General features: G+C 42.7%; 1 protein-coding gene across 1 annotated transcript; it reads right to left on the bottom strand.

Moving 5' to 3' along the window:
* Window positions 1–499: 499 nt before the first annotated feature.
* On the bottom strand, window positions 500–18,057 carry KLHL23 (kelch like family member 23). The gene is made up of 4 exons (XM_007965303.3): window positions 17,785–18,057; window positions 15,647–16,861; window positions 10,436–10,588; window positions 500–2,874 (listed from the first exon to the last, which is right to left on the bottom strand). The coding sequence occupies exons 2-4, from the start codon at window positions 16,857–16,859 to the stop codon at window positions 2,564–2,566; spliced, it is 1,677 nt and encodes a 558-aa protein (XP_007963494.1). The 5' UTR covers window positions 16,860–16,861; window positions 17,785–18,057; the 3' UTR covers window positions 500–2,563.
* Between the last annotated feature and the right edge of the window lie 4,104 nt (window positions 18,058–22,161).

Genomic DNA, 22,161 nt, shown 5'->3' with positions numbered 1-22,161 from the left:
AGATTCTTCAAGTACCTCCAGCATGCTTTTCTGTAAAAATAATCCATACCATCATCCTTGTATGCTGGACATACATATGAAATACTAGATCTTAAGAAGGCCAAGAATAAGATGCGGTCCATAATCTCTAACTTAGCCAAGAGATGCACAATCCACATATAAATGACCAATTCTTAAATGTGACAATGGGAGTCTTACTGTGGCTGAAACAGGAAAGACTTTCCAGAGAAGGCCAGACTTGACTCAGGAGCTGATAGGACCTAGATAAACTGGCAAAGGAGGGAAAGGTGACTGCAATTGTTCTCATCTATGCCATAAAGTGGATCTCTAAAGCACTACTGGGCAGCATAATAGTTCTAGCATTAATTGCTAAATGTTCTTCAGAGCAATAAAATAATCTACAATTCAATTACAGATTGAACTAGTCTAATTCACTTGTTTTCATTAATTCAGACTATCCTTCAACCCAGTCAGCCCAAATTCAAGCAGTCTTACTATGTACAGTGATTTATTTTTATTGAAAATACAAAGTAATATTAAAGAAAAGATTTAAATAAATAAAGTCATTCCATATTCGGCTACACTAACACAATCAATTTGTTTTGCATATTACCTTCCACATGCATAAAGATTTTACAAAGTCACAATCATAGTATGCATCCTATTTTGTATTGTGCTCATTTTACTTACCATATCAAGCATGTCCACGTTTCTACAGTCTTCCACATAATTATTTTAATGGCAGGATAATACTTCACTATTTTTATTATCGCACTTTCTTCTTTGACATGGAGATTTTTTCCCCCAATTTTTGTTATTATAAAGAATGCAGACATAAACATCTTCATGCATTTATCTTTTTTCTGAATTACTTTTAAGGTTAAAAGTATAGAAGTAGAATTTATGGGGCAAAGGATATGGTCATTTTTACAGCCCTTGCTATATAGTACCATATTGTGTTTCCAAAGGCTTGTATCTATTTTTTTTTTTTTTTTCAGTAGAGATGGGGTTTCACCGTGTTAGCCAGGATAGTCTCGATCTCCTGACCTCGTGATCCGCCTGTCTCGGCCTCCCAAAGTGCTGGGATTACAGGTGTGAGCCACCACGCCCGGCTGGCTTGTATCTATTTAAAATGCCATCTGAAATAAATGCATTAAAAATTTCCTTCTAAATTTTTTTTTTTTTAAATCAGAAGTGCTAGGTAGTTTTAAACTTCAGTAAAGTTAAAAATAATCATTGTCTCTTTTTAAAAAATGAAGAATGTGGAATAGATGGTCTCACAGATAACTAATGGTTTAAAAGAATTAAGCAACACATCCCAACTATTCCGGTTATGGCACACATGGAAAGCAATGCCATAGGCACACTGAGGAAAATGGACAAAAGTGGTTCTGGCCCAGAGGCTCTAGTCACTCAGGCCACCTCTGGATGTAGCAAGGGGTGAGAGGATCCGTATCTAGGCATATCTGTGATTTGCAGTGCCAGTGTGCATGGTTCAGGAAACTCAAGGAGAGGTTAAATGACTTAAGTCACAAAATCTAGTTAGTGGCAGCATTGGGAAATAAATGCAAATATCTTCTTGTCAATGTATTTTCTACTAATCACAACTGCTCTACATGCTTTCTGGCTCTAAAATTCAATCATATATGCAGACATGTATCTACACTTAAGAATAAAGAGGATTTCCTAACATGCTTGAACTAAAGACACCTAAACTAGCAATTCACATCAAAGCTGAAAATTAAAAATAGTCCTTAGCATAAACAAATATTTGACTATCTTCTCATCGATTTTTCAGACTTGCCATTCTTTTAAATTTAGTCTGTAAACTCTTTGAACAGTAACAATCTTTTGCACAGTATTTTGTATATCTCTGGTAGTCAGTAAATAGAGAATAACAACAATAAATTATCTACACTATAAAGGAAAAAACTAGACAAAGTAAATCCACATTCTCAATAATTCTAAAGGTGAAAAAAGTGTTGACTTTGTAGAGGTAGAGAAGATTCCCTCTTTAAATTTCAAATTCCTGCTAGCTAAATGGAATTTTTTTTTTTTTTTGGAGACAGGGTCTTGCCAGGCTGGTCTCCAACTCCTAGGCTCAAGTGATCCTCCTGCCTTAGCCTCCCAAAGTGCTGGGATTACAGGCATGAGCCACCATGCCCAGCCAGACATCTTAATATATGCTATCTACTATATTATAGGCTCTTGAGAAACATTTCATTCCACAGAATGGTTCTGATCTATCCCCAGTGTTGATGCTACCAAGAGGAAAAGATTCACTACAAAGGTAGTTCACCTTTTACCAGATGTCAAATATTCCATATTACCTTTGAAAAGCAGAGATTATAGGTATTAATCCCACTGATTCAACTGTGTATATACATAAGATTTTTCTTGACCATGAATCACCACATTTGGAAGTAGAGTGGGGTTAGGAATTACAATTTACTGATCCCCTATCATGTGCCAGACACAATTATCAGGTAAGGAACTTCAAACCCTGCATTTTTTTAAACTATACTCCAAAACAGTGATTGCTTGGTCATTTCTGCAGATTCAATCAGACATTATACACACAAACACACCCATGAGACCGCATGGCACTGGGAAGATTACCCACTATTTCCCACTTATTAAGATCTGGATCATATTTCTCAATGCTCTGAAGATACGTTCCCTTTGAGTAGGAGTATCCTCCAGTGACATAAATACATCCATTCATGATGACGGCACCGCACTCCATCCTCCTTTCCATCATGGGAGCTATCTCTCTCCATTCATTTTGTTCAGGGTCATAGCATTCTGTGATTGTAGTTTGTCCACCGACTAGATAGAGCTTATTTTCAAATGGAACTGAGCACAATCCATATTCTTTTAAAAAGAGAAAAAGAAAAGAGCAATTTTTTAAAGGATAACAAACAAAAGAGATTCCACAGTGTGGTAATGTAATAATCCTTTACAATTCAGCACACAAAAAATAGGGGAGTGGTGGCATTTTGATTCTGGCATGCAATACTGCAACACTGAGGCTGAAAATCATTCCCCGTCACCTAATTCAGATCGTCTGTTCCTGCCATGCTGCCATTATACTTCAGCTTGTCCTTAAGCTGGCTCCGTAGGAGGCCAGGGAGAAACTCACCTGACAGATCACCTTTCTGGGAATTTCCCAACACAGACACCTTTTACTTGACACCTATCTGTAAAAGATGGTAGCAGTAGAATCCTTACAGAAAGACACACTCGATAAGCGGTGGTGTCCCTTCAGGTCTTGGCAGCTGTCTCTTTAACCAGTGGCAGGCAATCTGGCACGCCTGCTGCCACAGGTGCCACATAGGGTGGCCTTGTATGCTTCTCACACTGCCAGTCCAGTTACGAACTCAAGAAGCTAAAGAAACACAACCACACTCGTGCGGCATGACAGTCTATCATCCTTAGAAGCTGTGAAGGGCGCCCCCAGGCGGAGGGCTGCTGTGTGGGATCTGCGTCCTGGGGCTGGAAGTCTGTACATGGGGGGGTCCTCCTAGGCTGTTTTAGTGTTTTCCATTTTATCTCCCCCTCTACACCCAAACCTGCTGGATCTTCAAAGCACCAGGATATCTCACAACTCTACTTCTTCCTTCTTCCCAGGGCTGTGACAAGAGTAAGGCTAGCGAGATGCTTAGGGTGCAAAATGCAGGCAGGCAGAACTCTGTGAGTCATATGCCTTGTGCCTGAAGCACCTCATTTGCCTCATCCTGGTCTCTGCCCTGTTTCTTCCACACCCCCGCTTTTATCATCACTCCTAGCCTGTCAGTTCACTCTCTGGGAATAGCAGACATAAAATTACACTTAAATACCCCTCGCCCCAAAGGAAGAGGAGGATTTGTCAGTGCATTCAAATTAAAGCAAGGAAAGATTTAGCGCACTATGGCTGAGCTGTTCCTTCTGCCTTGAAGTCTCTCCTCTCCCCAGGTCTCTGCACAGCTCCATCCTTCCTGTCATTCCGGTCTTATCTTACTCTCACCTCTTCAAAGGGCCAGTCAGGCGTCTCTACATCATCCTGTTTTAACTCTCTCCATAGCACTTCTCATTATCTGGAATGTTTCTTTTCTTTTCTTCTTTAGAGACAGGGTCTTGCTCTGTCACCCAGGTTGGAGAGCAATGGCATAATCATAGCTCAATATAGCCTCAAACTCCTGGGCTCAAGTAATCCTCCCATCTCAGCCTCTCAGGAAGCTGGGACTATAGGTACACATCACCACAACTGGCTAATTTTTGTATTTGTGTAGAGATGGGGTCTCCCTTTGTTGCCCAGGCTGGTCTACAACTCCTGGCCTCAAGAGATCCTCCTCTGCCTCAGCCTCTCAAAGTGCTGGGCTTACAGGTGTGAGCCACACCTGGCCAGGTGTTTCTTATCGTCTCTCTCTCCCTCCTGGCAGCACAGGAACTGTGTCCTGCCCACTAATCTATTCCTAATTGGAGAATGGGAACTGTCTGGCACCTTGTGAGAATTCAATAAACATTTGTTGAATAATGAATGAATTGTACTTTGTACACGTGTGTCCCAATGTGTCCTCACATTATAACACAGAAGGAAAGCTTATAATAAGCAAGCCCCTCTTTAGAAGGAATAATACAATCAGAAATGTGATTTCCAGATGAGTGTGGTGGTGCACACCTGTAATCCTAGCTACTGGGGAGGCTGAGGCTGGATGACTGCTTGAGCCCAGGAGTTCAAGGCTAGTCTGGACAACACAGTGAGACCCTGTCTCTAAAAAACAAACAAACAAAAAAAGTGATTTCCTCTTTAGGAGTGGAAGACAACTTCTTATCAGTAAAGTTCTCCCTCAGTTTTTTTTGAGACAGAGTCTCACTCTGTCTCCCGTGCTGGAGTGCAGTGGTGCAATCTCGGCTCACTGCAATCTCTGCTTCCCGGGTTCAGGTGATTCTCACGCTTTAGCCACCCAAGTAGCTGGGATTACAGGTGTGCACTGTAGCTGGGATTACAGGTGCACGCCACCATGCCTGGCTAATTTTTGTATTTTTAGTAGAGATGGGGTTTTGCCATGTTGCCCAGGTGCTAGTCTTGAACTCCTGGACTCAAGCAATGCACTGAGATTACAGGTGTAAGTCACTGTGCCCGGCCCTCCCTAGGTTTTGACAGTTAAGGAAAGCCTTAGAAGATTGCATTTTTGCTTTGCTTCCACATATTTTTCTCAAGTTACTGACATCCAAGAAAATAATTATCCTACTTCTTAAAAATTCATTTGTTACTTTCAGTTATTTATATGCTGAATTTTTATAGGATTTACTTGTTTCAAGTACTTGTGAAACACTGCTTATATCAATTATATGAATCATTCAATTAATGGTTATTGTGAAAATTAATGATAGTTCAAAAATTTTATCATTTGGTAAAAGTGCTTCAACATCACTTACTAGGCTTTTCTTAAATTACTCAAAGTTTATCAAAACACCCCAATTTTTCATTCATATGTTAAGAAAGCCATCTCAGTCTTCCTATAGCAGTAAAAATATTTAAAGTAAAGTGATTCCTAATTATTTTTTCTCTTTTACTCAAATACAACACATGTTCTATTATTATTGATAGGAACTTTTTCTTCCTGAGTTGTAACTGCTTTTTATCTTGTTGGTGAATCCCTCTAAGCCACTGAGGCTCCGGCACTGTGCCTTGCTCACTGTGCTCCTGGCACTGTGTATACAGCAGCATGTAGGATGCACACAGCAGATATGTTAGACGTGAATGAGTGAACAAATGAATAATCAAGAATGGGAGTGACGCCATCTGTCACAGCTCAAAAGTTTGCACACAAGTATAAAACATCAACACACAGCAGTCTGTATTCAGTGTTAGATGAGTGATATGAACAAACAGCTAGAGGGATTCAGAGAAAACCACAACATCCATTTGAAATGATTTCAATTTTTTTTCCTAATATATTTTCTCATTGAAGAGTCTGTAAAGTTTATGTAGTCCAACTTCCTGATTTTACTGGAAAGTAAGGCCCAAGAGCTTAATCTACTTGCCGATGGCAAGGCAGGTAAATAAATGGCAGCGCCAGGAAAGTTCTCTCCCCACTTGACACAGCTCTCCACAGGTCCTTCTTTATCACATACTGCTTCCTCTCGGCTCTTCACACACTCTTCTTCCTCAGCTTATCCCTCAACTCTGCCCCTTTCCTAGGATTCTGCCCATAGCTGTACTGCTGGTCCCACCCTCCCAAGGCATTGTATTCATCCCCATACCCACAGCCACCATCCAAGCAATCAATCCCCAGATCTCTACATTCAGCTACCTCCCTCCTCCTCAGCTGCAGACCCACATTTTCCTTTGCCTGCTGGACAGCTCTTTTGGGTTATCCAATGATTCCTTCACTCTAAACTATAAAATTGAGTTCATCACTTCCCCTCTTCTCCCTTCCTGTCAGCTTCTCCTTCAGTACTCCCCATTCTCCCAGACAACCAGCCAGAGCCCCTGAGATGACCATCAACTCCTTTCTCTCCCTCATCTCCTGTATGCTGTCAGTCAAGGAAGCAATCAGCTGTTGAATCCACGACATTCATCACATCAGCTCCTCTTTTTACTTCTACCACTTCTTCAGGCTTTCAGCATTTCTCCCTTGGTTAAACACAATAGTCTTAGTAGATCCCCTTGCTGTCTTTCTCCCAATCTACCTAAAAGGAGTTCTCTTCTTAAAACCAGAGCTGGGCCAGGCTCAGTGGCTCAGGCCTGTAATCCCAGTGCTTTGGGAGGCTGAGGCAGGTGGATGACTTTAGGCCAGGAGTTCAAGACCAGCCTGGCCAACATGGTGAAACCCCATCTTTACTTAAAAAAAAATACAAAAATTAGCCAGGCATGGTGGCGCATGCCTGTAATCCCAGCTACCTGGAAGGCTGAGACACAAGAATCGCTGAACCCAAGATTGCACCACTGCACTCCAGCCTGGGCAACAGAGCGAGACTATCTTAAAAACAGAACAAACAAAACAATAACAACAACAAAAACAAGCCTAGACCTGATCACACATCATTCTCTTGCTTGAAAACCTTTGATGATTCTGCATTTTAAAAATTACCCAGACTGAGCTGGGTGCGGTGCCTCACGCCTGTAATTCCAGCACTTTGGCAGGCTGAGGAAGGCGAATCACAAGGTCAGGAGTTCGAGACCACCCTGGCCAACATGGTGAAACCCCGTCTCTACTAAAAATACAAAAAATTAGCCAGGCATAGTGGTGGCACCTGTAATCTCAGCTACTCGGGAGGCTGAGGCAGGAGAATAGTTTGAACCTGGGATGTGGAGGTTACAGTGAGCCGAGATCACTCCACTCCACTAAAGCCTGGGCAACAGAGCGAGACTCTATCTCAAAAAACAAACAAAAAAAGCTACCCAGACTGCCATTCACAGCTCTCCATGACATGCTGTCCAACTGAGCTCTCCCATCCGATCTCCCATTCTACCCTCTTACATTCCATTCATTCACGTCTACTCCCAGGTAATGGAATACACCTGAAACTTTCCTTTCCACCTTCCTCCACTGGACTGACTTCTTGCCAGAAAAACCCTTCCTCAAGAACTACCTTCCTTATCTGGGGCCATTCTTTAAGGCCCAGATCAAAACCACCCACCGTTGGAAGCATTCTAAGATGGTCAGATTTCCCTTAATTAGACTTACACTCTCTTTATTCTCAATTTCAATAGCACTTGTTTTTACAGAACTTAGCAGAGACTGCCCTGTATTTCCATTATGTATGTTTATTTGCTCCTGGATTCTGAGCTCCTATGGTAGTAGAGACTAGCACTTAATCATCTTATATAATTATCAGAATCCTACCTTTTCCAATATAGGGTCTCCATAAATGTCACCTTGAATTCAATGTAACTACAGTCTCATGTTTTCCAATCATAGAAACTACCCCATTAAAGGGGTTAAGATAAAATATAATACTTATATTATCTTTAAAAAATAATAGTAGTCATTTGTTCTCAGTGTAAGTAATGTATCTCTATGAGGTCAACTCAAGGATGACATTTTAATTCCTCAGGAGGTGCTGCTAAAATCCATAAGAAATAAACCTTGCTATAATTCAGTGGATGCAGATACACAGCCTTCAAGAGCTTACGGATTTAACAGACTAGCTGAGCAAAGCCAGCCGGGAGCAAGAAAAACAATGGCACAGGACCCCTAGGTCAGTGACGTGAGGAGAATTGGAAGGACCGTGGTGAAACGGAGCACACAAGCCTCATTTAAGGGAACAGCTGCCCCCCGGCTCCCGTGACTGCTGCCTAGAAGGAATACATCCAAGGCTGCCGGGTCTTCCCATTTCCTCTAAAAGACAGAAATCATGATTTTTATTTGAAATCTCCTAAATTTTAAATATTGGTAACAAGCCAGTTCAAAAATATTTTAAGGACTGTGAAAGCTAAACAGAACACATCATGCAAGGTACTGATTTAAAATCTGTTTTTTATGTTTCATCAGGAAAAAGTTCAATGTAAATCAAAACTTTACACATGGATGTGTATTATATGTTACCATTGATTTATACTATAATTTAACATTTATTTTGGATTTTTAATTTGCCATGGCTTATTAATACTTTGGATTAAGTCCAAAGTGACACTGTTTCTCAGACTCCTTTTCATGTAGTTAATAAGCTATATGAAATCTGTTATGGGAAACTTATTTTTGAGGGAACCTCTTAATGACATATACATTAAGTTTATAATATAAATAACTGCCCTCTAATTTATGAATTCTGACTTTTCATACACTGGATTTTCTTTGTAAAGATAAGTCTATCCACAAAATAGGCAGAGTAACATCTAACTCCTAAGGTTAACATGAGGTTCAGGTGAGCTAATAGTGAAGTTCAAGCCGGACTGTCTAGGTTTGAACCTCAGTTCTAATAAGCACTAGCTGGCTAACCTTGGGCAATTTGTTTAATCTCTTTGTACCTCAGTGTCCTATAAAATGTGTTAAGAACTGTACCTAGCTCATGGAATTATTTTGAGGTTTAAACAGATTACACATGTAAAATTACTGGAGTAGTTTGTGCCTGCCACACACCGACTAAATAAATGCTAGCTATTACTCACTATGAGTTGTTATTATTCCTTTCCATTATAACTCATTGATGACAGCAGAAAGTGGTGGGGAGTCTGGGATGGTCCATTTGGGCTACTAGGAGGCAGAAGTTTACCCATTCCATGACGTCTTTGGAGCCAGGGAAGCCTGTGGCTGAAGTTTCTTCTCACGCAAAGCCTGGGCATATGGAGATGCAGCACCAGATTTAGGTGTGCTTCAGCTGAACCATCATATGGGATAGATGATGTATGGGCTGGAAGTAGCTGCCTTGGTTGAAAGCAGGAGAGTCTGCTCCCTTAAGGAGAGGCAGACTGTTTAGTGGCTACAGCACAAGTTATGGAATCAGACCGCCAGATTTTGAATCCTGGTCCACCACTTTCAAACTGTGAAACTGTGACCTTGGAAAAGTTACTTATTGTTTCTAAGCCTCCATTTCCAGATATGTAAAACGGTGACAAACAATACCTGCTCACAGACTTGTAGCGAGAATCTGAGGTAATACACATATGAAGCGCTTAGCCAGTGCCTGATCTATGGTAAGCATTACTAGTCCTCACAGATGGTTCCAGCTTGGAATTTCAACTACCCTCTCCACTGACCCACACGGAAACCTGATGCTCTATGGAAAATGATTCAAGGTAACATGGTGGTATGATGATGTGAATCTTTCCTAATGAAAGTAACTTAAACCTATGGCATAACTGAAACAGACTAAAACCTGTGCTTCCCTCTGAGCTCTTCATAAAGAGACAAGTCAAAGAACAAAAGACATTCAAGAAGGCAGGCTGTTCCTTATGGGCAGACAGCATGTTCCCTGTATGAGTGTTAAGGTAAGGCCAACATATGGCTCTGCACATTGCAGGAGTGAGTGCTTAATAGTAAGTGAAACCTAGAAAGAACATGCTTCTAAAACAGGAAACAATCTCTAGCTGAACTTCAATCACTGGGTACCCTTTCTGACTATTTGATAGAAGGTGCTTTTCAGCTACTTATGAACATTGTGTTTTATATAATTCATGTTGTAAATGAAAGATGGCACAGAAAGGAAAACATGAAAAAGAATTAAGTGGAAAAAAATTTTAAAGATGCTAACATTTTTGACCACATAAACTTATAATGTGCACTGTATAAAGACATCAGGGAAAATATTTGTAGATGTGACCCAATCAGAATCTCATTGTGATTATTGTTGGGTGGATATATATGAATATTCTGAGACTTTTAATTCTGCCCATGTATAGTCTATAATAAAATCAGCATTTTCTATTTCCAGACCATTTTAAGCCATCGTTTATGCTGATAAACTGCATCACAACATATACTATTTGAGATAGTATTTCTGTTACCTGGATGTGGACTGGAGGTGATGAGGCTCCATTCGTTGATGTCGGAATTGTAGCTCTGAACCTTGTCATAGGTGCAGCTTCCTCTGTAGCCACAGTGGCCACCAATGACGTAGATAACATCATGTAAGACACAGGCAGTAGCATTTCCCACACCTATGTATTAATTAAAATCACATCTTTAGATTGATCTTTTGTTCTTTTTTGCAGTGAACACTGGGCTAAATTTATTGTTGTTTTTGTTATTACTGATGGTAAAATGCAAGGTACTGTGCTAAGTGCTATAAGGGACAAAAGAATAAAGAGAGAAGGCTCCTTGTGCTCTTAAGAGAGGGTGAGACGTGCACACAAATACAGCCATGCACCATGCATAATGACCTCCATAAAATTATAATGGAGTGGAAAATTTCCCATCACCTAGTGATATTGTGGTAGCTGTTTTAAAGACATGACATAGTAGGCCGGGCGCGGTGGCTCAAGCCTGTAATCCCAGCACTTTGGGAGGACGAGACGGGTGGATCACGAGGTCAGGAGATAGAGCCCATCCTGGCTAACCTGGTGAAACCCCGTCTCTACTAAAAAATACAAAAAACTAGCTGGGCAACGTGGCGGGCACCTGCAGTCCCAGCTACTCGGGAGGCTGAGCCAGGAGAATGGCGTAAACCCGGGAGGCGGAGCTTGCAGTGAGCTGAGATCCAGCCACTGCACTCCAGCCTGGGAGACAGAGCCAGACTCCGTCTCAAAAAAAAAAAAAAAAAAGACATGACATAAAGCATTCTCATGTGTTTCTGGTGATGATGGTGTAAATAAATCTATGCCTCTGGCAGGTCCTTCAAGAAGTACTCCAGAAGAAGGTATTGTTATCATAGGAGAGGATGGCTCTATGCCTGTTTTTGCCCCTGGAAGCCTGCAAGTGGGACAAGATGTGGAGGTGGAAGACATCATGATATTGATGATTCTGACATTGATGATCCTGACCCTGTATAGGCCTCGGCTAATGTGTGTGTCTGTGTCTTACTTTTTAACAAAAAAGTTTAACAAGTAAAAAAAAATCAATAAATAAGTTATATATATATAAAATATATATAAAAGCTTATAGAATAAGGATAAAGAAAATATTTTTATAAGCTATACAAAGTCTACAGTAACGCCTGTAATTCCAGCAGTTTAGGGGGCTGAGGCAGGAGGATCACTTGAGCCCAGGAGGAGTTTGAGACCAGCCTGGACAACAAAGTGAGACCACATCTCTACAAAAAATAAAAAATTAGCCACGTGTGATGGCATATGCCTGTAGTTCCAGCTACTCAGGAGGCTGAGACGGGAGAATCGCTTGATCTCAGGAGGTCAAGGCTGCAGTGAGTTATGTTTGCATCACTGAAGTCCAGCCTAGGTGTCAGAGCAAGATCCTGTCTCAAAAAATGTAAAAAGTAAAGACTACAGTAGTGTACAGTAATGTCCTAGGCCTTCACAATCCCTCCCTACTCACTCACTGACTCAACCAGAACAACCTCCAGTCCTGCAAGCTCCATTCGTGGTAATTGCCCTAAATAGGTCTACCATTTTTATCTTTTATACTGTATTTTTACTGTACCTTTTCTATGTTTAGATACACAAAGACTCACCATGGTGTTATATTGCTTAGAGTATTCAGTATAGTAACATGCTGTATAGGATTGAAGCCTAGGAGTAACAGGCTATACCACACAGCCTAGGTGTGTGTTAGGCTGTACTATTAGTATGGTATAGCCTGTTGTGTAAGTATAATGTTCACATGATGAAATTGCCTAATCACACATTTCTCAGAACATATCCCCATTGTTGTTAAGTGGCACATGGCTGCAATTAGAACAGTAGGTATAAAATGGAAGAAACACAATTAAAAAGGAACAGATGAACTGCTGGGCATGGTCAGGCCAAGAAAACCCTGCATTTGACAAGGGAAATCACAGCAGGTGGTGGTGGTATTTGACCTGGGTGATGGTAGGAAGTTGGCAGGTATGGGTGAGAGGAGACCATTCTAGACAGAGGGAAAAGCCAGTGCAAAGGCTTACTGGACAATGTCAAGTAGCCCAGTTTGACCAGGCCAGATGGCACACTGGTGGTTGTTACATGGGACTTTAAGGCTGGCATGGTAAGGTGAAGCCATATAGCAAAGGATACTGATGCCCAACAAAGAATCTGGATTTAATTCAGCCAGATTTTAAAGGTTTTTAAACAGAGTAATAGAGTGACTAACAAAGGAAGAACAGGTACCAGAAAGATCTAGTTACTGGCCAGGGTGGGCAGTCTCAAGGGCCTGATTTTGAAGGGGCTTTGGGTATGGAGGGAAGAGCATAGAGGAAAGAGACAGGTAAAACACACAGTCTTGATGACTGACTGAGGCAGAGGCAAACCAGACTGATTTTGAGGTCCTGAGCTGGGAAAACTGGAATCACTGATGCCAAAACAAGGAGGAGGAGGGGGAGGGAAGGCGAGGAGGGGAAGGAGGGGGAGGAGAAGGAGGAGGAGAAGGACGAAGGAGGAAGGAGGAGGAGGGAGGAGGAGGGGGGGAAAAGAAGGAGGAGGGGGGGAAAAGGAGGAGGAGGAGGAGGAGGGGGAGGAAATGGGTTCAGAGGGAAGACGAAAAAAGGAAGAAAGATGATGAGGATCATTTTAGTTGAAAATGTTGGTTTTGTCTTTCCACCAACTTTTACTTAGCACTATTTTGCAGGATACAGTTCAATCTTCTTGTTCCTTTCTATTCCAAAATAAAAGTGGGTTTATAAGTAGAGCAGTTATAATGGAAAAAAATAAAGACTCAGGAGTTCCTAAACAGCCAAGTATGTATTTCCTCTCTGTACATTAGTGAACTTAATTTGGGTCTAGGACCAAAAAAGGAAATAAATTTTAAATTTGACTGTACCCAAATTAAGTTCATTACCAGAGAAAGCTGCTAACTCATTCATTTACAAAATAAAACGAACTGAAAAAAATGTCATCCTTTCTACCGAAAAATGGGAATCTAAAAGTTCAGTATGGCTGGGTATGGAGGCTCACACCTATAATCCCAGCACTTTGGGAGGCCAAGGTAGGAGAATCACTTGAGGCCAGGGGTTCAAGACCAGCCTGGGCAACATAGTGAGACCCCCATTTCTATTTTTAAAAATTAAAAATAAAACTTTAAAAATTGTTTTAAAAAAATTCTGTATGTGTCCACCCACCAAAACAAGTATTAGTCAAAACTGCACATAACTGGCAAAGTGTTACCTCTCCCTGGGATGACTAGATATAAACAAGAATCAAAGCTTTGAGTTCACAGTATAAAACTGGAATTTCAGACCCAGTTAGCAGGTGAGGGAGGACTTTGAGGTATGAGGGTCTCCCTCTCCACTCAAGGTTAAGGCAAGCACACATATGGCTTTTCTTTCACAATAGACACACCATCGCAGCATATTTTTTTTCAGCAAGCACTGTTCTAAATATAAATTTTAAAAATTTCAGTAAAGCAATAAGCTTTCATTCTCAAAGAAATATACTCTGAACCCACCCTTGTAATCCCAGCACTTTGGGAGGCCGAGGTTGGGGGATCACTTGAGGTCAGGAGTTCAAGACCAACCTGGCCAACATGGTGAAACCCCATCTCCTCTAAAAATGCAAAAATTAGCTAGGTGTGGTGGCACATGCCTGTAATCCTAGCTACTCAGGAGGCTGAGGCAGGAGAATTGCTTGAACTTGGGAGGCAGAGGTTGCAGTGAGCCAAGATCACGTCACTGCACTCCAGCCTGGGAGACAGAGTGAGACTCCATCTCAAAAAAAAAAAAAAAAGAAAGAAAGAAATATACTCTGAACCACAAAACCACTGAAACTGTTACATCATCCTTAAAAAACAGAATCAGAAATGTATGCTAGTTTACAAAAGCTGCTTAAATATATGGACTTTCCTTGTTTCTTCTGCAGAAGAGGAGTCAGGACATTCAGAGCCCTCCTGGAATCGCCAAGTAGTGGTGAGGCTCAGGCAAAGCCAAAAACCAGGGGAGCAACAGCACCGGGTTTTCCGCTACCTTCTCCCACCCTGGTGTGAGAGTGGTCACGACTTAACATGAAACGAATTTCTGCTCTATCATAGCCGACATGTCCTTCAATACCGACATTCAGGACAATCATGCCTAACATTTATAGCATGCTTACTCTGTGTATAGCATGCTTACACCGCTCTAGGCACTTCACAAGCATAGATTCATTTAATCCTCTCAATGATCCAAGACTAGGTAATATTGTCATCCCCATTACACAGATGACAAAACGGGGGCACAGGGTGATTAAACAATTTGCCAGAGCTCATCAGCAAGTAAGAGGAAAGCAGGGATCTGGATGCAGGCAGTTTAGCTTCAGAGGCAGCATGCCTGATCCCAAGACTGTTCTGCTTCTCGGCTTCCTGCCTGTCATCCAAGGATCACACCAGGTCAGATTTCCAGACCAGGTCAAATTCCCACACTCTCACTAGCATTAAAAAAGAAACAGAAAAGCCTGGGAAGAAACATTTGGGACAAAATGATACAAATTTGGTAACAACCTACCAGTTGTTTTTGTACAGCTCCTCAGCACCAATGAATAAATACAATGAAATAAGATTCCGGTTCAACTTTTTTTCCAGTGGGAGAGAAGGAGAGCAAGGCTAACAAATCGCCAAACACAGAAGAAAATAGTGTTTATCAGACAGATACCGAGACCCAGGGGTGTGCCAGGTTCTGTGGGCCACATGAGGGAGAGTATGGTGTCTGCTGCTCTCAGAGAGGACTGAATTGCAAAAGTAGAGGTTGTCTCTAGTTCCTGGAAGAATGTACTTTGTTACATCCTGTAGGGACCAAACCTTCCAAGGTTTTAATGAAGGACCTCTTGAAAGCTGATCAGCATATTTTGAGAGGAAAAAAGTTGAACAGCAGAATTTTAAAGCAGAATTTAAAAGGGTGCAATTTTAAGAACACGAAAAAATGAAAAACTGTCCAGATTTGTCTCTTCATCTAGCCCTTGACTTGAATATAAATTCTCATAACTCTCAGACAAGTTGGGAACTATGCTATCCTGTTTTTATCTGGAACATTCTGTGCAGCATTATTTGTATAATTCACTATAGTTCCTAGATAGCATCCAAAAGTGATAAATTCAAGAGAAGTGAGACTGCTGGCCTAGCCCCAAACATCTAAAAAATACAAAATAAACATAATCTCCACTTACCTTTAATCATGTTTGCAATAGGAATCCATTTCTCTTTTAATGGATCATAGAACTCGGCCTCCTCTGCTGGAGCCCCTTTTCTGTAACCACCTAAAGCATAGACACAGCCACCCAAGGTGACTGCACAGTGGTAATACCTGGCATTGAGCATTGGCAAACCTTCTGTCCATTCATCACTTTCACTGTTATAGATCCAGACTGTGTCAAGAGCTTCTATGTTATCCGTCCTGTAGCCCCCAGTTACGTAAATGTTGGGTCCTAAACACGTAACACCATAGCTCTCCCTGGTGTAATCTGGTATTTCTGCTCCCTGAATCCAAACATTTGTCAAAGGGTCCCATATGTGAACCTCTGATAAAGGATGCCAGTAATAGCCTCCGATTATATACATTGTGGCTGTGGATCTCTGGGAAATCTCTTTATGCATGGGATTCAAGGCATTGTATATTAGAGAGCGGATCTTATTTTCGGTTAGCAGGCAGCTTCTTTGAAGGCCTAAGGCTGTTTTTAAGTACACTGGATCTATATCAATGTTGATATAGCTCAGTAGATTATATAGGCATTCAATTCGATTTTCTACATCATGAGCAGTCCACTTAATAACTGGTTCTATGATAGCTTCTTCTTTCCAAACACTAAGATTCTTTCTGGACAAGATAAAGAGAAACTTCTCAAGGCTGATTTCCAGAAATTCTTCTTGTTGCCATACTTCCTTAAACTTTGAACACAGAATTCTTCGAGATTCCTTCTCGAGTTCTGGACACACATGAAATTCTGCAAAGGAGTGCATTCCAATACAATTATCAATATCCAAGTGCCTTACCAAAAACCGCTCACAAGCCTTCTTTACTGAAAGGAACTGCAGCAGATCTGCTGCCTCAAGCAGGCTTTGAACATTTCTTTTAGTTATTTCAATTTGGGAAGTGTATGCATAATTTACAAGGCCTTCCAGAATATCATGGTGGATGCCAGAGAGTTTTATTTTATTTTTAAATTTTTCTTTCATGTCAGCTGTGAACATTGCCTTAAAATAATTGCTGCACGCAGCTAAAACGGCTCGGTGACAATGGAAGATTATGCCTGAAGGACACTGAAGGGTAATATCAGTAAATAATCCATCCAAGTAAAATGTTCTGAATGCATCCAGAAAATCCACTGGATGTGTTGAATCCTTGAAAAGATAAATATAATCGTCTTGTCCTTTTAGAGCCATGGCTGCAATAAATATGAAATAACAAATGTGTTTTCAATTTTGCACATTATCTCAAATAATCAATGCTAAATAACTGACTAGCATCGGATATACTCCAAAACTGGACTAAGTTCAGCATTCTAAATAATAAATGCAAAATGTGGATGGCCAGTTTTATCATTTATATGGTGGTCAATTTAAATTCAGGGTAGCTCAGGGCTTGAAATGATGCCCCCGGATTTTTCAGTAGTCCTTTTGAGAGTACTGATTTGCTATTCCATTCACCGCAATCTACCCTGGCCTGGCGTTCAGGAGACCAGATCCCACACTAGGCAAGGAAAGTGTCCGAGGGTCACCCCACTCGAGGCCGGACCTCAGGTGTCTCGGCTCGGCCCCAATTCAAGCTTTTCCCCGAGCTCGTCTCCCTTTCAAATCACATCGAAAGGCCAAGAAAGGGATGATGGAAATATAAAAGGACAAGAAGAGGTCTCAGAAAAGGGAAATCCTGAGCCCTTTCGTTTAAGGAAGGAGAGAAAGGAAGGCGGCCCGGCGAAGCTTCTGCAGCCCGCGCCCCCTCCCCCGCGCCCGCCGCAGGGGTTTCCGCGCGCCGCGCGCCCCGCGCCCCGCGCCTGGGCCCTGGCCCACGTTCCCGCCCGGAGACCGCCCCGCCCTGGGGCCAGGCGCGGGGCTGGACTCGAGGGCGCCGCATGCCGCCCGTGGGCCCGGTGCCCGCGTCCCTCTGCCTGGCGCTCCGTGCAGGTGTGGGAAGGACGCCGCAGGCAGCCCCCGCGCAACGCGTTCGGCCCGGCCAGGCGCCCGCGCGGCCATTGTCTATGCTCCTCTCCCGCGCGGCCTCCCTGCCAGCGCCCGGCCCCGCTCCCCGCACCCGGCCCCGCTCGCTCCCCGCAGGCCGGCCTCGGGCTGCGGGTCCGCACACCGCACCTACCTCCCGCCGGGGCTCGGGACGCGGCGCTGGCCCGCGGGCTAGCAGCGAGCGGGAGCGGGGACGCCTCCGGCCCCTCTGACCATCTTTGGAAGAGGCGCTCGGAGGCCGCCAGCTAGTGCCGCTCCACCCCACAAGCAGCTCCTATTTTGGTGTCCCGGTGGCTCCCCCGCCTCCACCCGAACAGCCCCCCGCGCGGTCTGGGCGCGAAGCCACTCGCGGAAACTCCCCGGTCGCCGGGCAGCGCGGCGAGCGGGGCGGGGCGTGCGGGCGTGCGCGCGGCTCGGTCCCTCCCCGGCGGCGCCCCCCACAGCAGGTGGGACGGCTTCCCCAGGAGACAGCTCGTGCCGCCGCCTTCCCCTTCCTTGGCTCGCTCTCTCTCCCGCGCGCTTTTTCACACCCGGTCGAGCGTCTTCTCTTAGATAACCTGAGTCCTGAATTATTAATAACATCATATATGAGTGAGTGTGTGTGTGTGCGCGCGCGCGTGTGCGTGTGTGTACACTCCCCTCCCTCAGTAGGCTTCACCAGCTCAGACCCAATTGTGAGGACAGAGAAGGGGGAAAGAGTGGAGAGAATGCGGCACAACTAAAGGTCAGGGATTGGAGGCGCCTTTGAAATAAATGCCAGAAGTAGCCGGCCTTTCCCACAAACGCCATCCCACCCCCCGCAAAGCACTCAGGAGGGCGCCTTGGGGCTGGTGAGCACATCAGGGGTTAAGCTGAAGCTTTGAGAAAAACTTTGGGCAGCCGGGGCCAAGGCGAAGTCCAGTCGTGCTAGGATTCAGGTTACTGTTATTTAGAGCATAGTAGCTGGAAGGAGCAGCCTTTCTGGTGACGGCCAGTCTAGTCATGGATGTCTATGTGGTACACAAAGTTCGTTTTCTTGTTCCAACTAAAGCCAGTATCAAATATTTTTGCATATCATTCATTCATTCATTCGCAAGATTTTATTAAGTGCTTCGAGTGCCTGATAGGGATAGGCACTAGTAGTGGTAAGAGTGTTGACAGATGGTCCCTAGCTCACAGGGACCTTCACCACCACCAGAGGACCACGTGTTTCCCAGAGTGTGGTCTCAGAAACAGAATATACATGAATGGTCAGATAGTATATGACAACAGAACTCTGAACCACATAAGAAGCCCAGGAAGCCAGACCACAACCTTGGTAGCAGCTGAACCAGAACAGTCAGGAAGTAGTCAACGACTGGCAATTGCCCAATTTTTTTTTTTTTTTTCTTTTTTTTGAGACAGGGTCTTGCTATGTAATACCCAGGCTGGAATGTAGTGGCACGATCTTAGCTCACTGCAGCCTCGATCTCCTGGGCTCAAGAGATCCTCTGCCTCAGCTTCCCAAGTACCTAGGACTACAGGTGTGCAATTTTTTTTAATTTTTAAAATTTTTTTCATGACAGGGTTTCACTATGTTGTCCAGGCTGATCTCAAACTCCTGGACTCAAGCGATCCTCCTGCCTGGGCCTTCCAAAGTGCAACTTCCCTATTTTTACCCCTAGTTCCACCTCAGCACCAACCAGAGAAAGCCAAATATGTTCTGCAAACCAACCACATAAAATACCCACGCTTCTAGTAGCCTACTTGCCGCTTTCCCATGCCAACAACTTCCAATCAGAGCATACCTGGGGCTTTTCTTCACTTCTATAAACCTTCCCACTCCTCTGCCCCACCTTTGAGCTTCTGACAAAGTCAAGTGATGGTGACTGGGACTCCCTTTTACAGCAAGCTCTGAGTAAATAGCATCTATTTGTTCTCCTGTGGGTGGGTTTTAGTTTAATTCCACAAATCAGATCATCTTAATTGAATGATGTAAGATGCTGGTTATGCAGCCCCCACAACTACCACACCCCATGCACAGACTTCTGTGGGGTGGACACCTAGGGATCTGCATTCTAATCAGGGGCAGCAGGTGATTCTTATGGACAAATAAGAGAATGTGTTGGACCCAAAAGGAAGAAGGATGAAAGTTTAACATACCAACATCTGGTAAACAGTATAGTTAGAAAAGGAAAGCATGAGAGATTTAGTCTCAGGCTTAAGGCTCATCTCTGCCACCTATCTAACACATAGCCTCTCACAAATTACTAACCTTCTCTGATCCTTAGTCTTCAGATCTGTAAAACACAGATAACATGGGTACTTTCTCAACCTAACCTAAGGTTACTGGAAAGACAAATTAATAATGAAGCACTTAGGACTTGATATATAAATGTTAGCTACTATAATGAAAGAATCTTTACACTTAATTCTGCATCTCAACCTTAATCTGGAAATTACCCTCTTCTTAACATTTCTTCAGAAATTATGAACTTCGTAGTTAATAGTAATTATAGCTTGCCCTTCATAACTGATAGTGATACTGTTGTCACTGTTGCCATTCAAGGACACAATTGTGACTAATTGGAGGAGTCTTCTCTCCATTTTTGTCACTGAAGTGTAGAGATGGCTGTTTTTGTAGCTATAGTTACTGTTTGCCAAGTTTGATGTATAAAAAAATATAGCCTCCATCTAACTTAGAGTAAGGGCTTCTGGAATCATAACTACATGTAATAATAAATGTTTCGTGAATAATAGAATTCACTACATTCTCATTTGTGCAGTTATTTCAGATTGCTGCATGAACCAATTAAAACTCTTGCTTTCATTGCCTGATGTTCCCTGGTTGTGAATTACTGCTTAAAAGTGTATATCAGTGTGTATTACATATTAGACTATTATACTGCTTCACTTTGCCAAGAGAAGAGCAGGTCCTGAAGGGTATTGCCTGGAATTGTTCCTCTTTACCATATGCTTATCAAAGAGACCATTGCAAATGCTGATAGATTTGATGCATTCAGAAACATATAATTAGCATTCATAAATCAAATAAATTAATGATACTGTTCAAGAAAACAGATGTGCCATCTGTGGTTCCAAGTCTTAAAGAAATAAAGTGCTGCCATGGAAATGAGACATAAATGATTTGGCAGACACTAAGCTTGGCATGGAGTTAGATGACTTATTGACATCACACTTCAGCTTTCAAAGGACTCCTAGTTCTAAAAATAATGATTTTATTTATAATTTTTACCTTATTAGTATATCTTTCCACTAAGTACAGCCATGCCATTAAATGTTTGATATGCTGTGATATCATCATTAATGTGTGTAGATGATGGGCATAAATAGAACATTTTGTATACTTCATTTACATACTGGATTAAACAAGTTGCTGCCAAGTCAAAAAAAAAAAAAAAAGGCCAGGCCTGTTGGCTCACGCCTGTAATCCCAGCACTTTGGGAGACCGAGGCAGGCAGATCACGAGGTCAGGAGTTCAAGGCGATCCTGACCAACATGGTGAAACCCCATCTCTACTAAAAATACAAAAATTAGCCAGGTGTGGTGGTGTACGCCTGTAATCCCAGCTATTCAGGAGGCTGAGGCAGGAGAATCTCTTGAACCCAGGAGGCGGAGGTTGCAGTGAGGCGAGATTGCGCCATTGCACTCCAGCCTGGGCGACAGAGTGACACTCCATCTCAAAACAAAAAACAATCATAGGTAAAATGTATAAGGCTACCACCTACAGATTTGTAAATTGCGTACTGCACAATTCCAGCTCGTGCAACTTGAGTACAGTGTAAACACTGCTTTCAGGAGTTGTATACTACACAAGCAACACAGGTATCTGTGGCTGCCCTGCAGCTGATGTGTCTTGGTAAAACCTTTTTTGGTATGTTTCGTGTAAAATAAGAAAGTGAACATTCTAATAACTAGGCAACAATGCTTTTGCAAGTCAGAGGTTTCCAGTTCCTGGTTTTCAGCACAAGTGAAAGAGGATTTTCGGCAAATAATTTGGAAGGAATGACAAAATGTATGGCTTTACTATAATAAAGTTGCTTTTTTTTTTTTTGAGACGGAGTCTTGCTCTGTCACCCAGGCTGGAGTGCAATGATGTGATCTTGGCTCACTGCAACTGCTGCCTCCCAGGTTCAAGCGATTCTCCTTCTTCAGCCTCCCAAGTAGCTGGACTACAGGTGCGCACTACCATGCCCGGTTAATTTTTGTATTTTTAGTAGAGATGGGGTTTTGCCATGTTGGCCAGGTTGGTCTTGAACTCCTGACCTTGGGTGATCTACCGGCCTCAGCCTCCCAAAGTGCTGGGATTACAGGCGTGAGCCACCATACCCGGCCACTACGATAAATTTATCTCATTCTTATCTATTTGTCTCTGTGAACATGTTTTCTCAGCGATTATGTCTACAGAGGTGTTAAACAGGAACATCATTGATCCTAAATACTGTCTCATTCCAGCAGTAAGCACTACTTGACTTCATGCTCTAAATGATCATCAGATTGAAATAATTTTTGATAATTTTTTACTTTTGAT

Source organism: Chlorocebus sabaeus, chromosome 10 (genome assembly GCF_047675955.1).
Source record: "Chlorocebus sabaeus isolate Y175 chromosome 10, mChlSab1.0.hap1, whole genome shotgun sequence".
Taxonomy (NCBI): domain Eukaryota; kingdom Metazoa; phylum Chordata; class Mammalia; order Primates; family Cercopithecidae; genus Chlorocebus; species Chlorocebus sabaeus.
The sequence above is the reverse complement of the archived record's forward strand: the minus strand, read 5'-3'. Positions and strand labels throughout refer to the sequence as shown.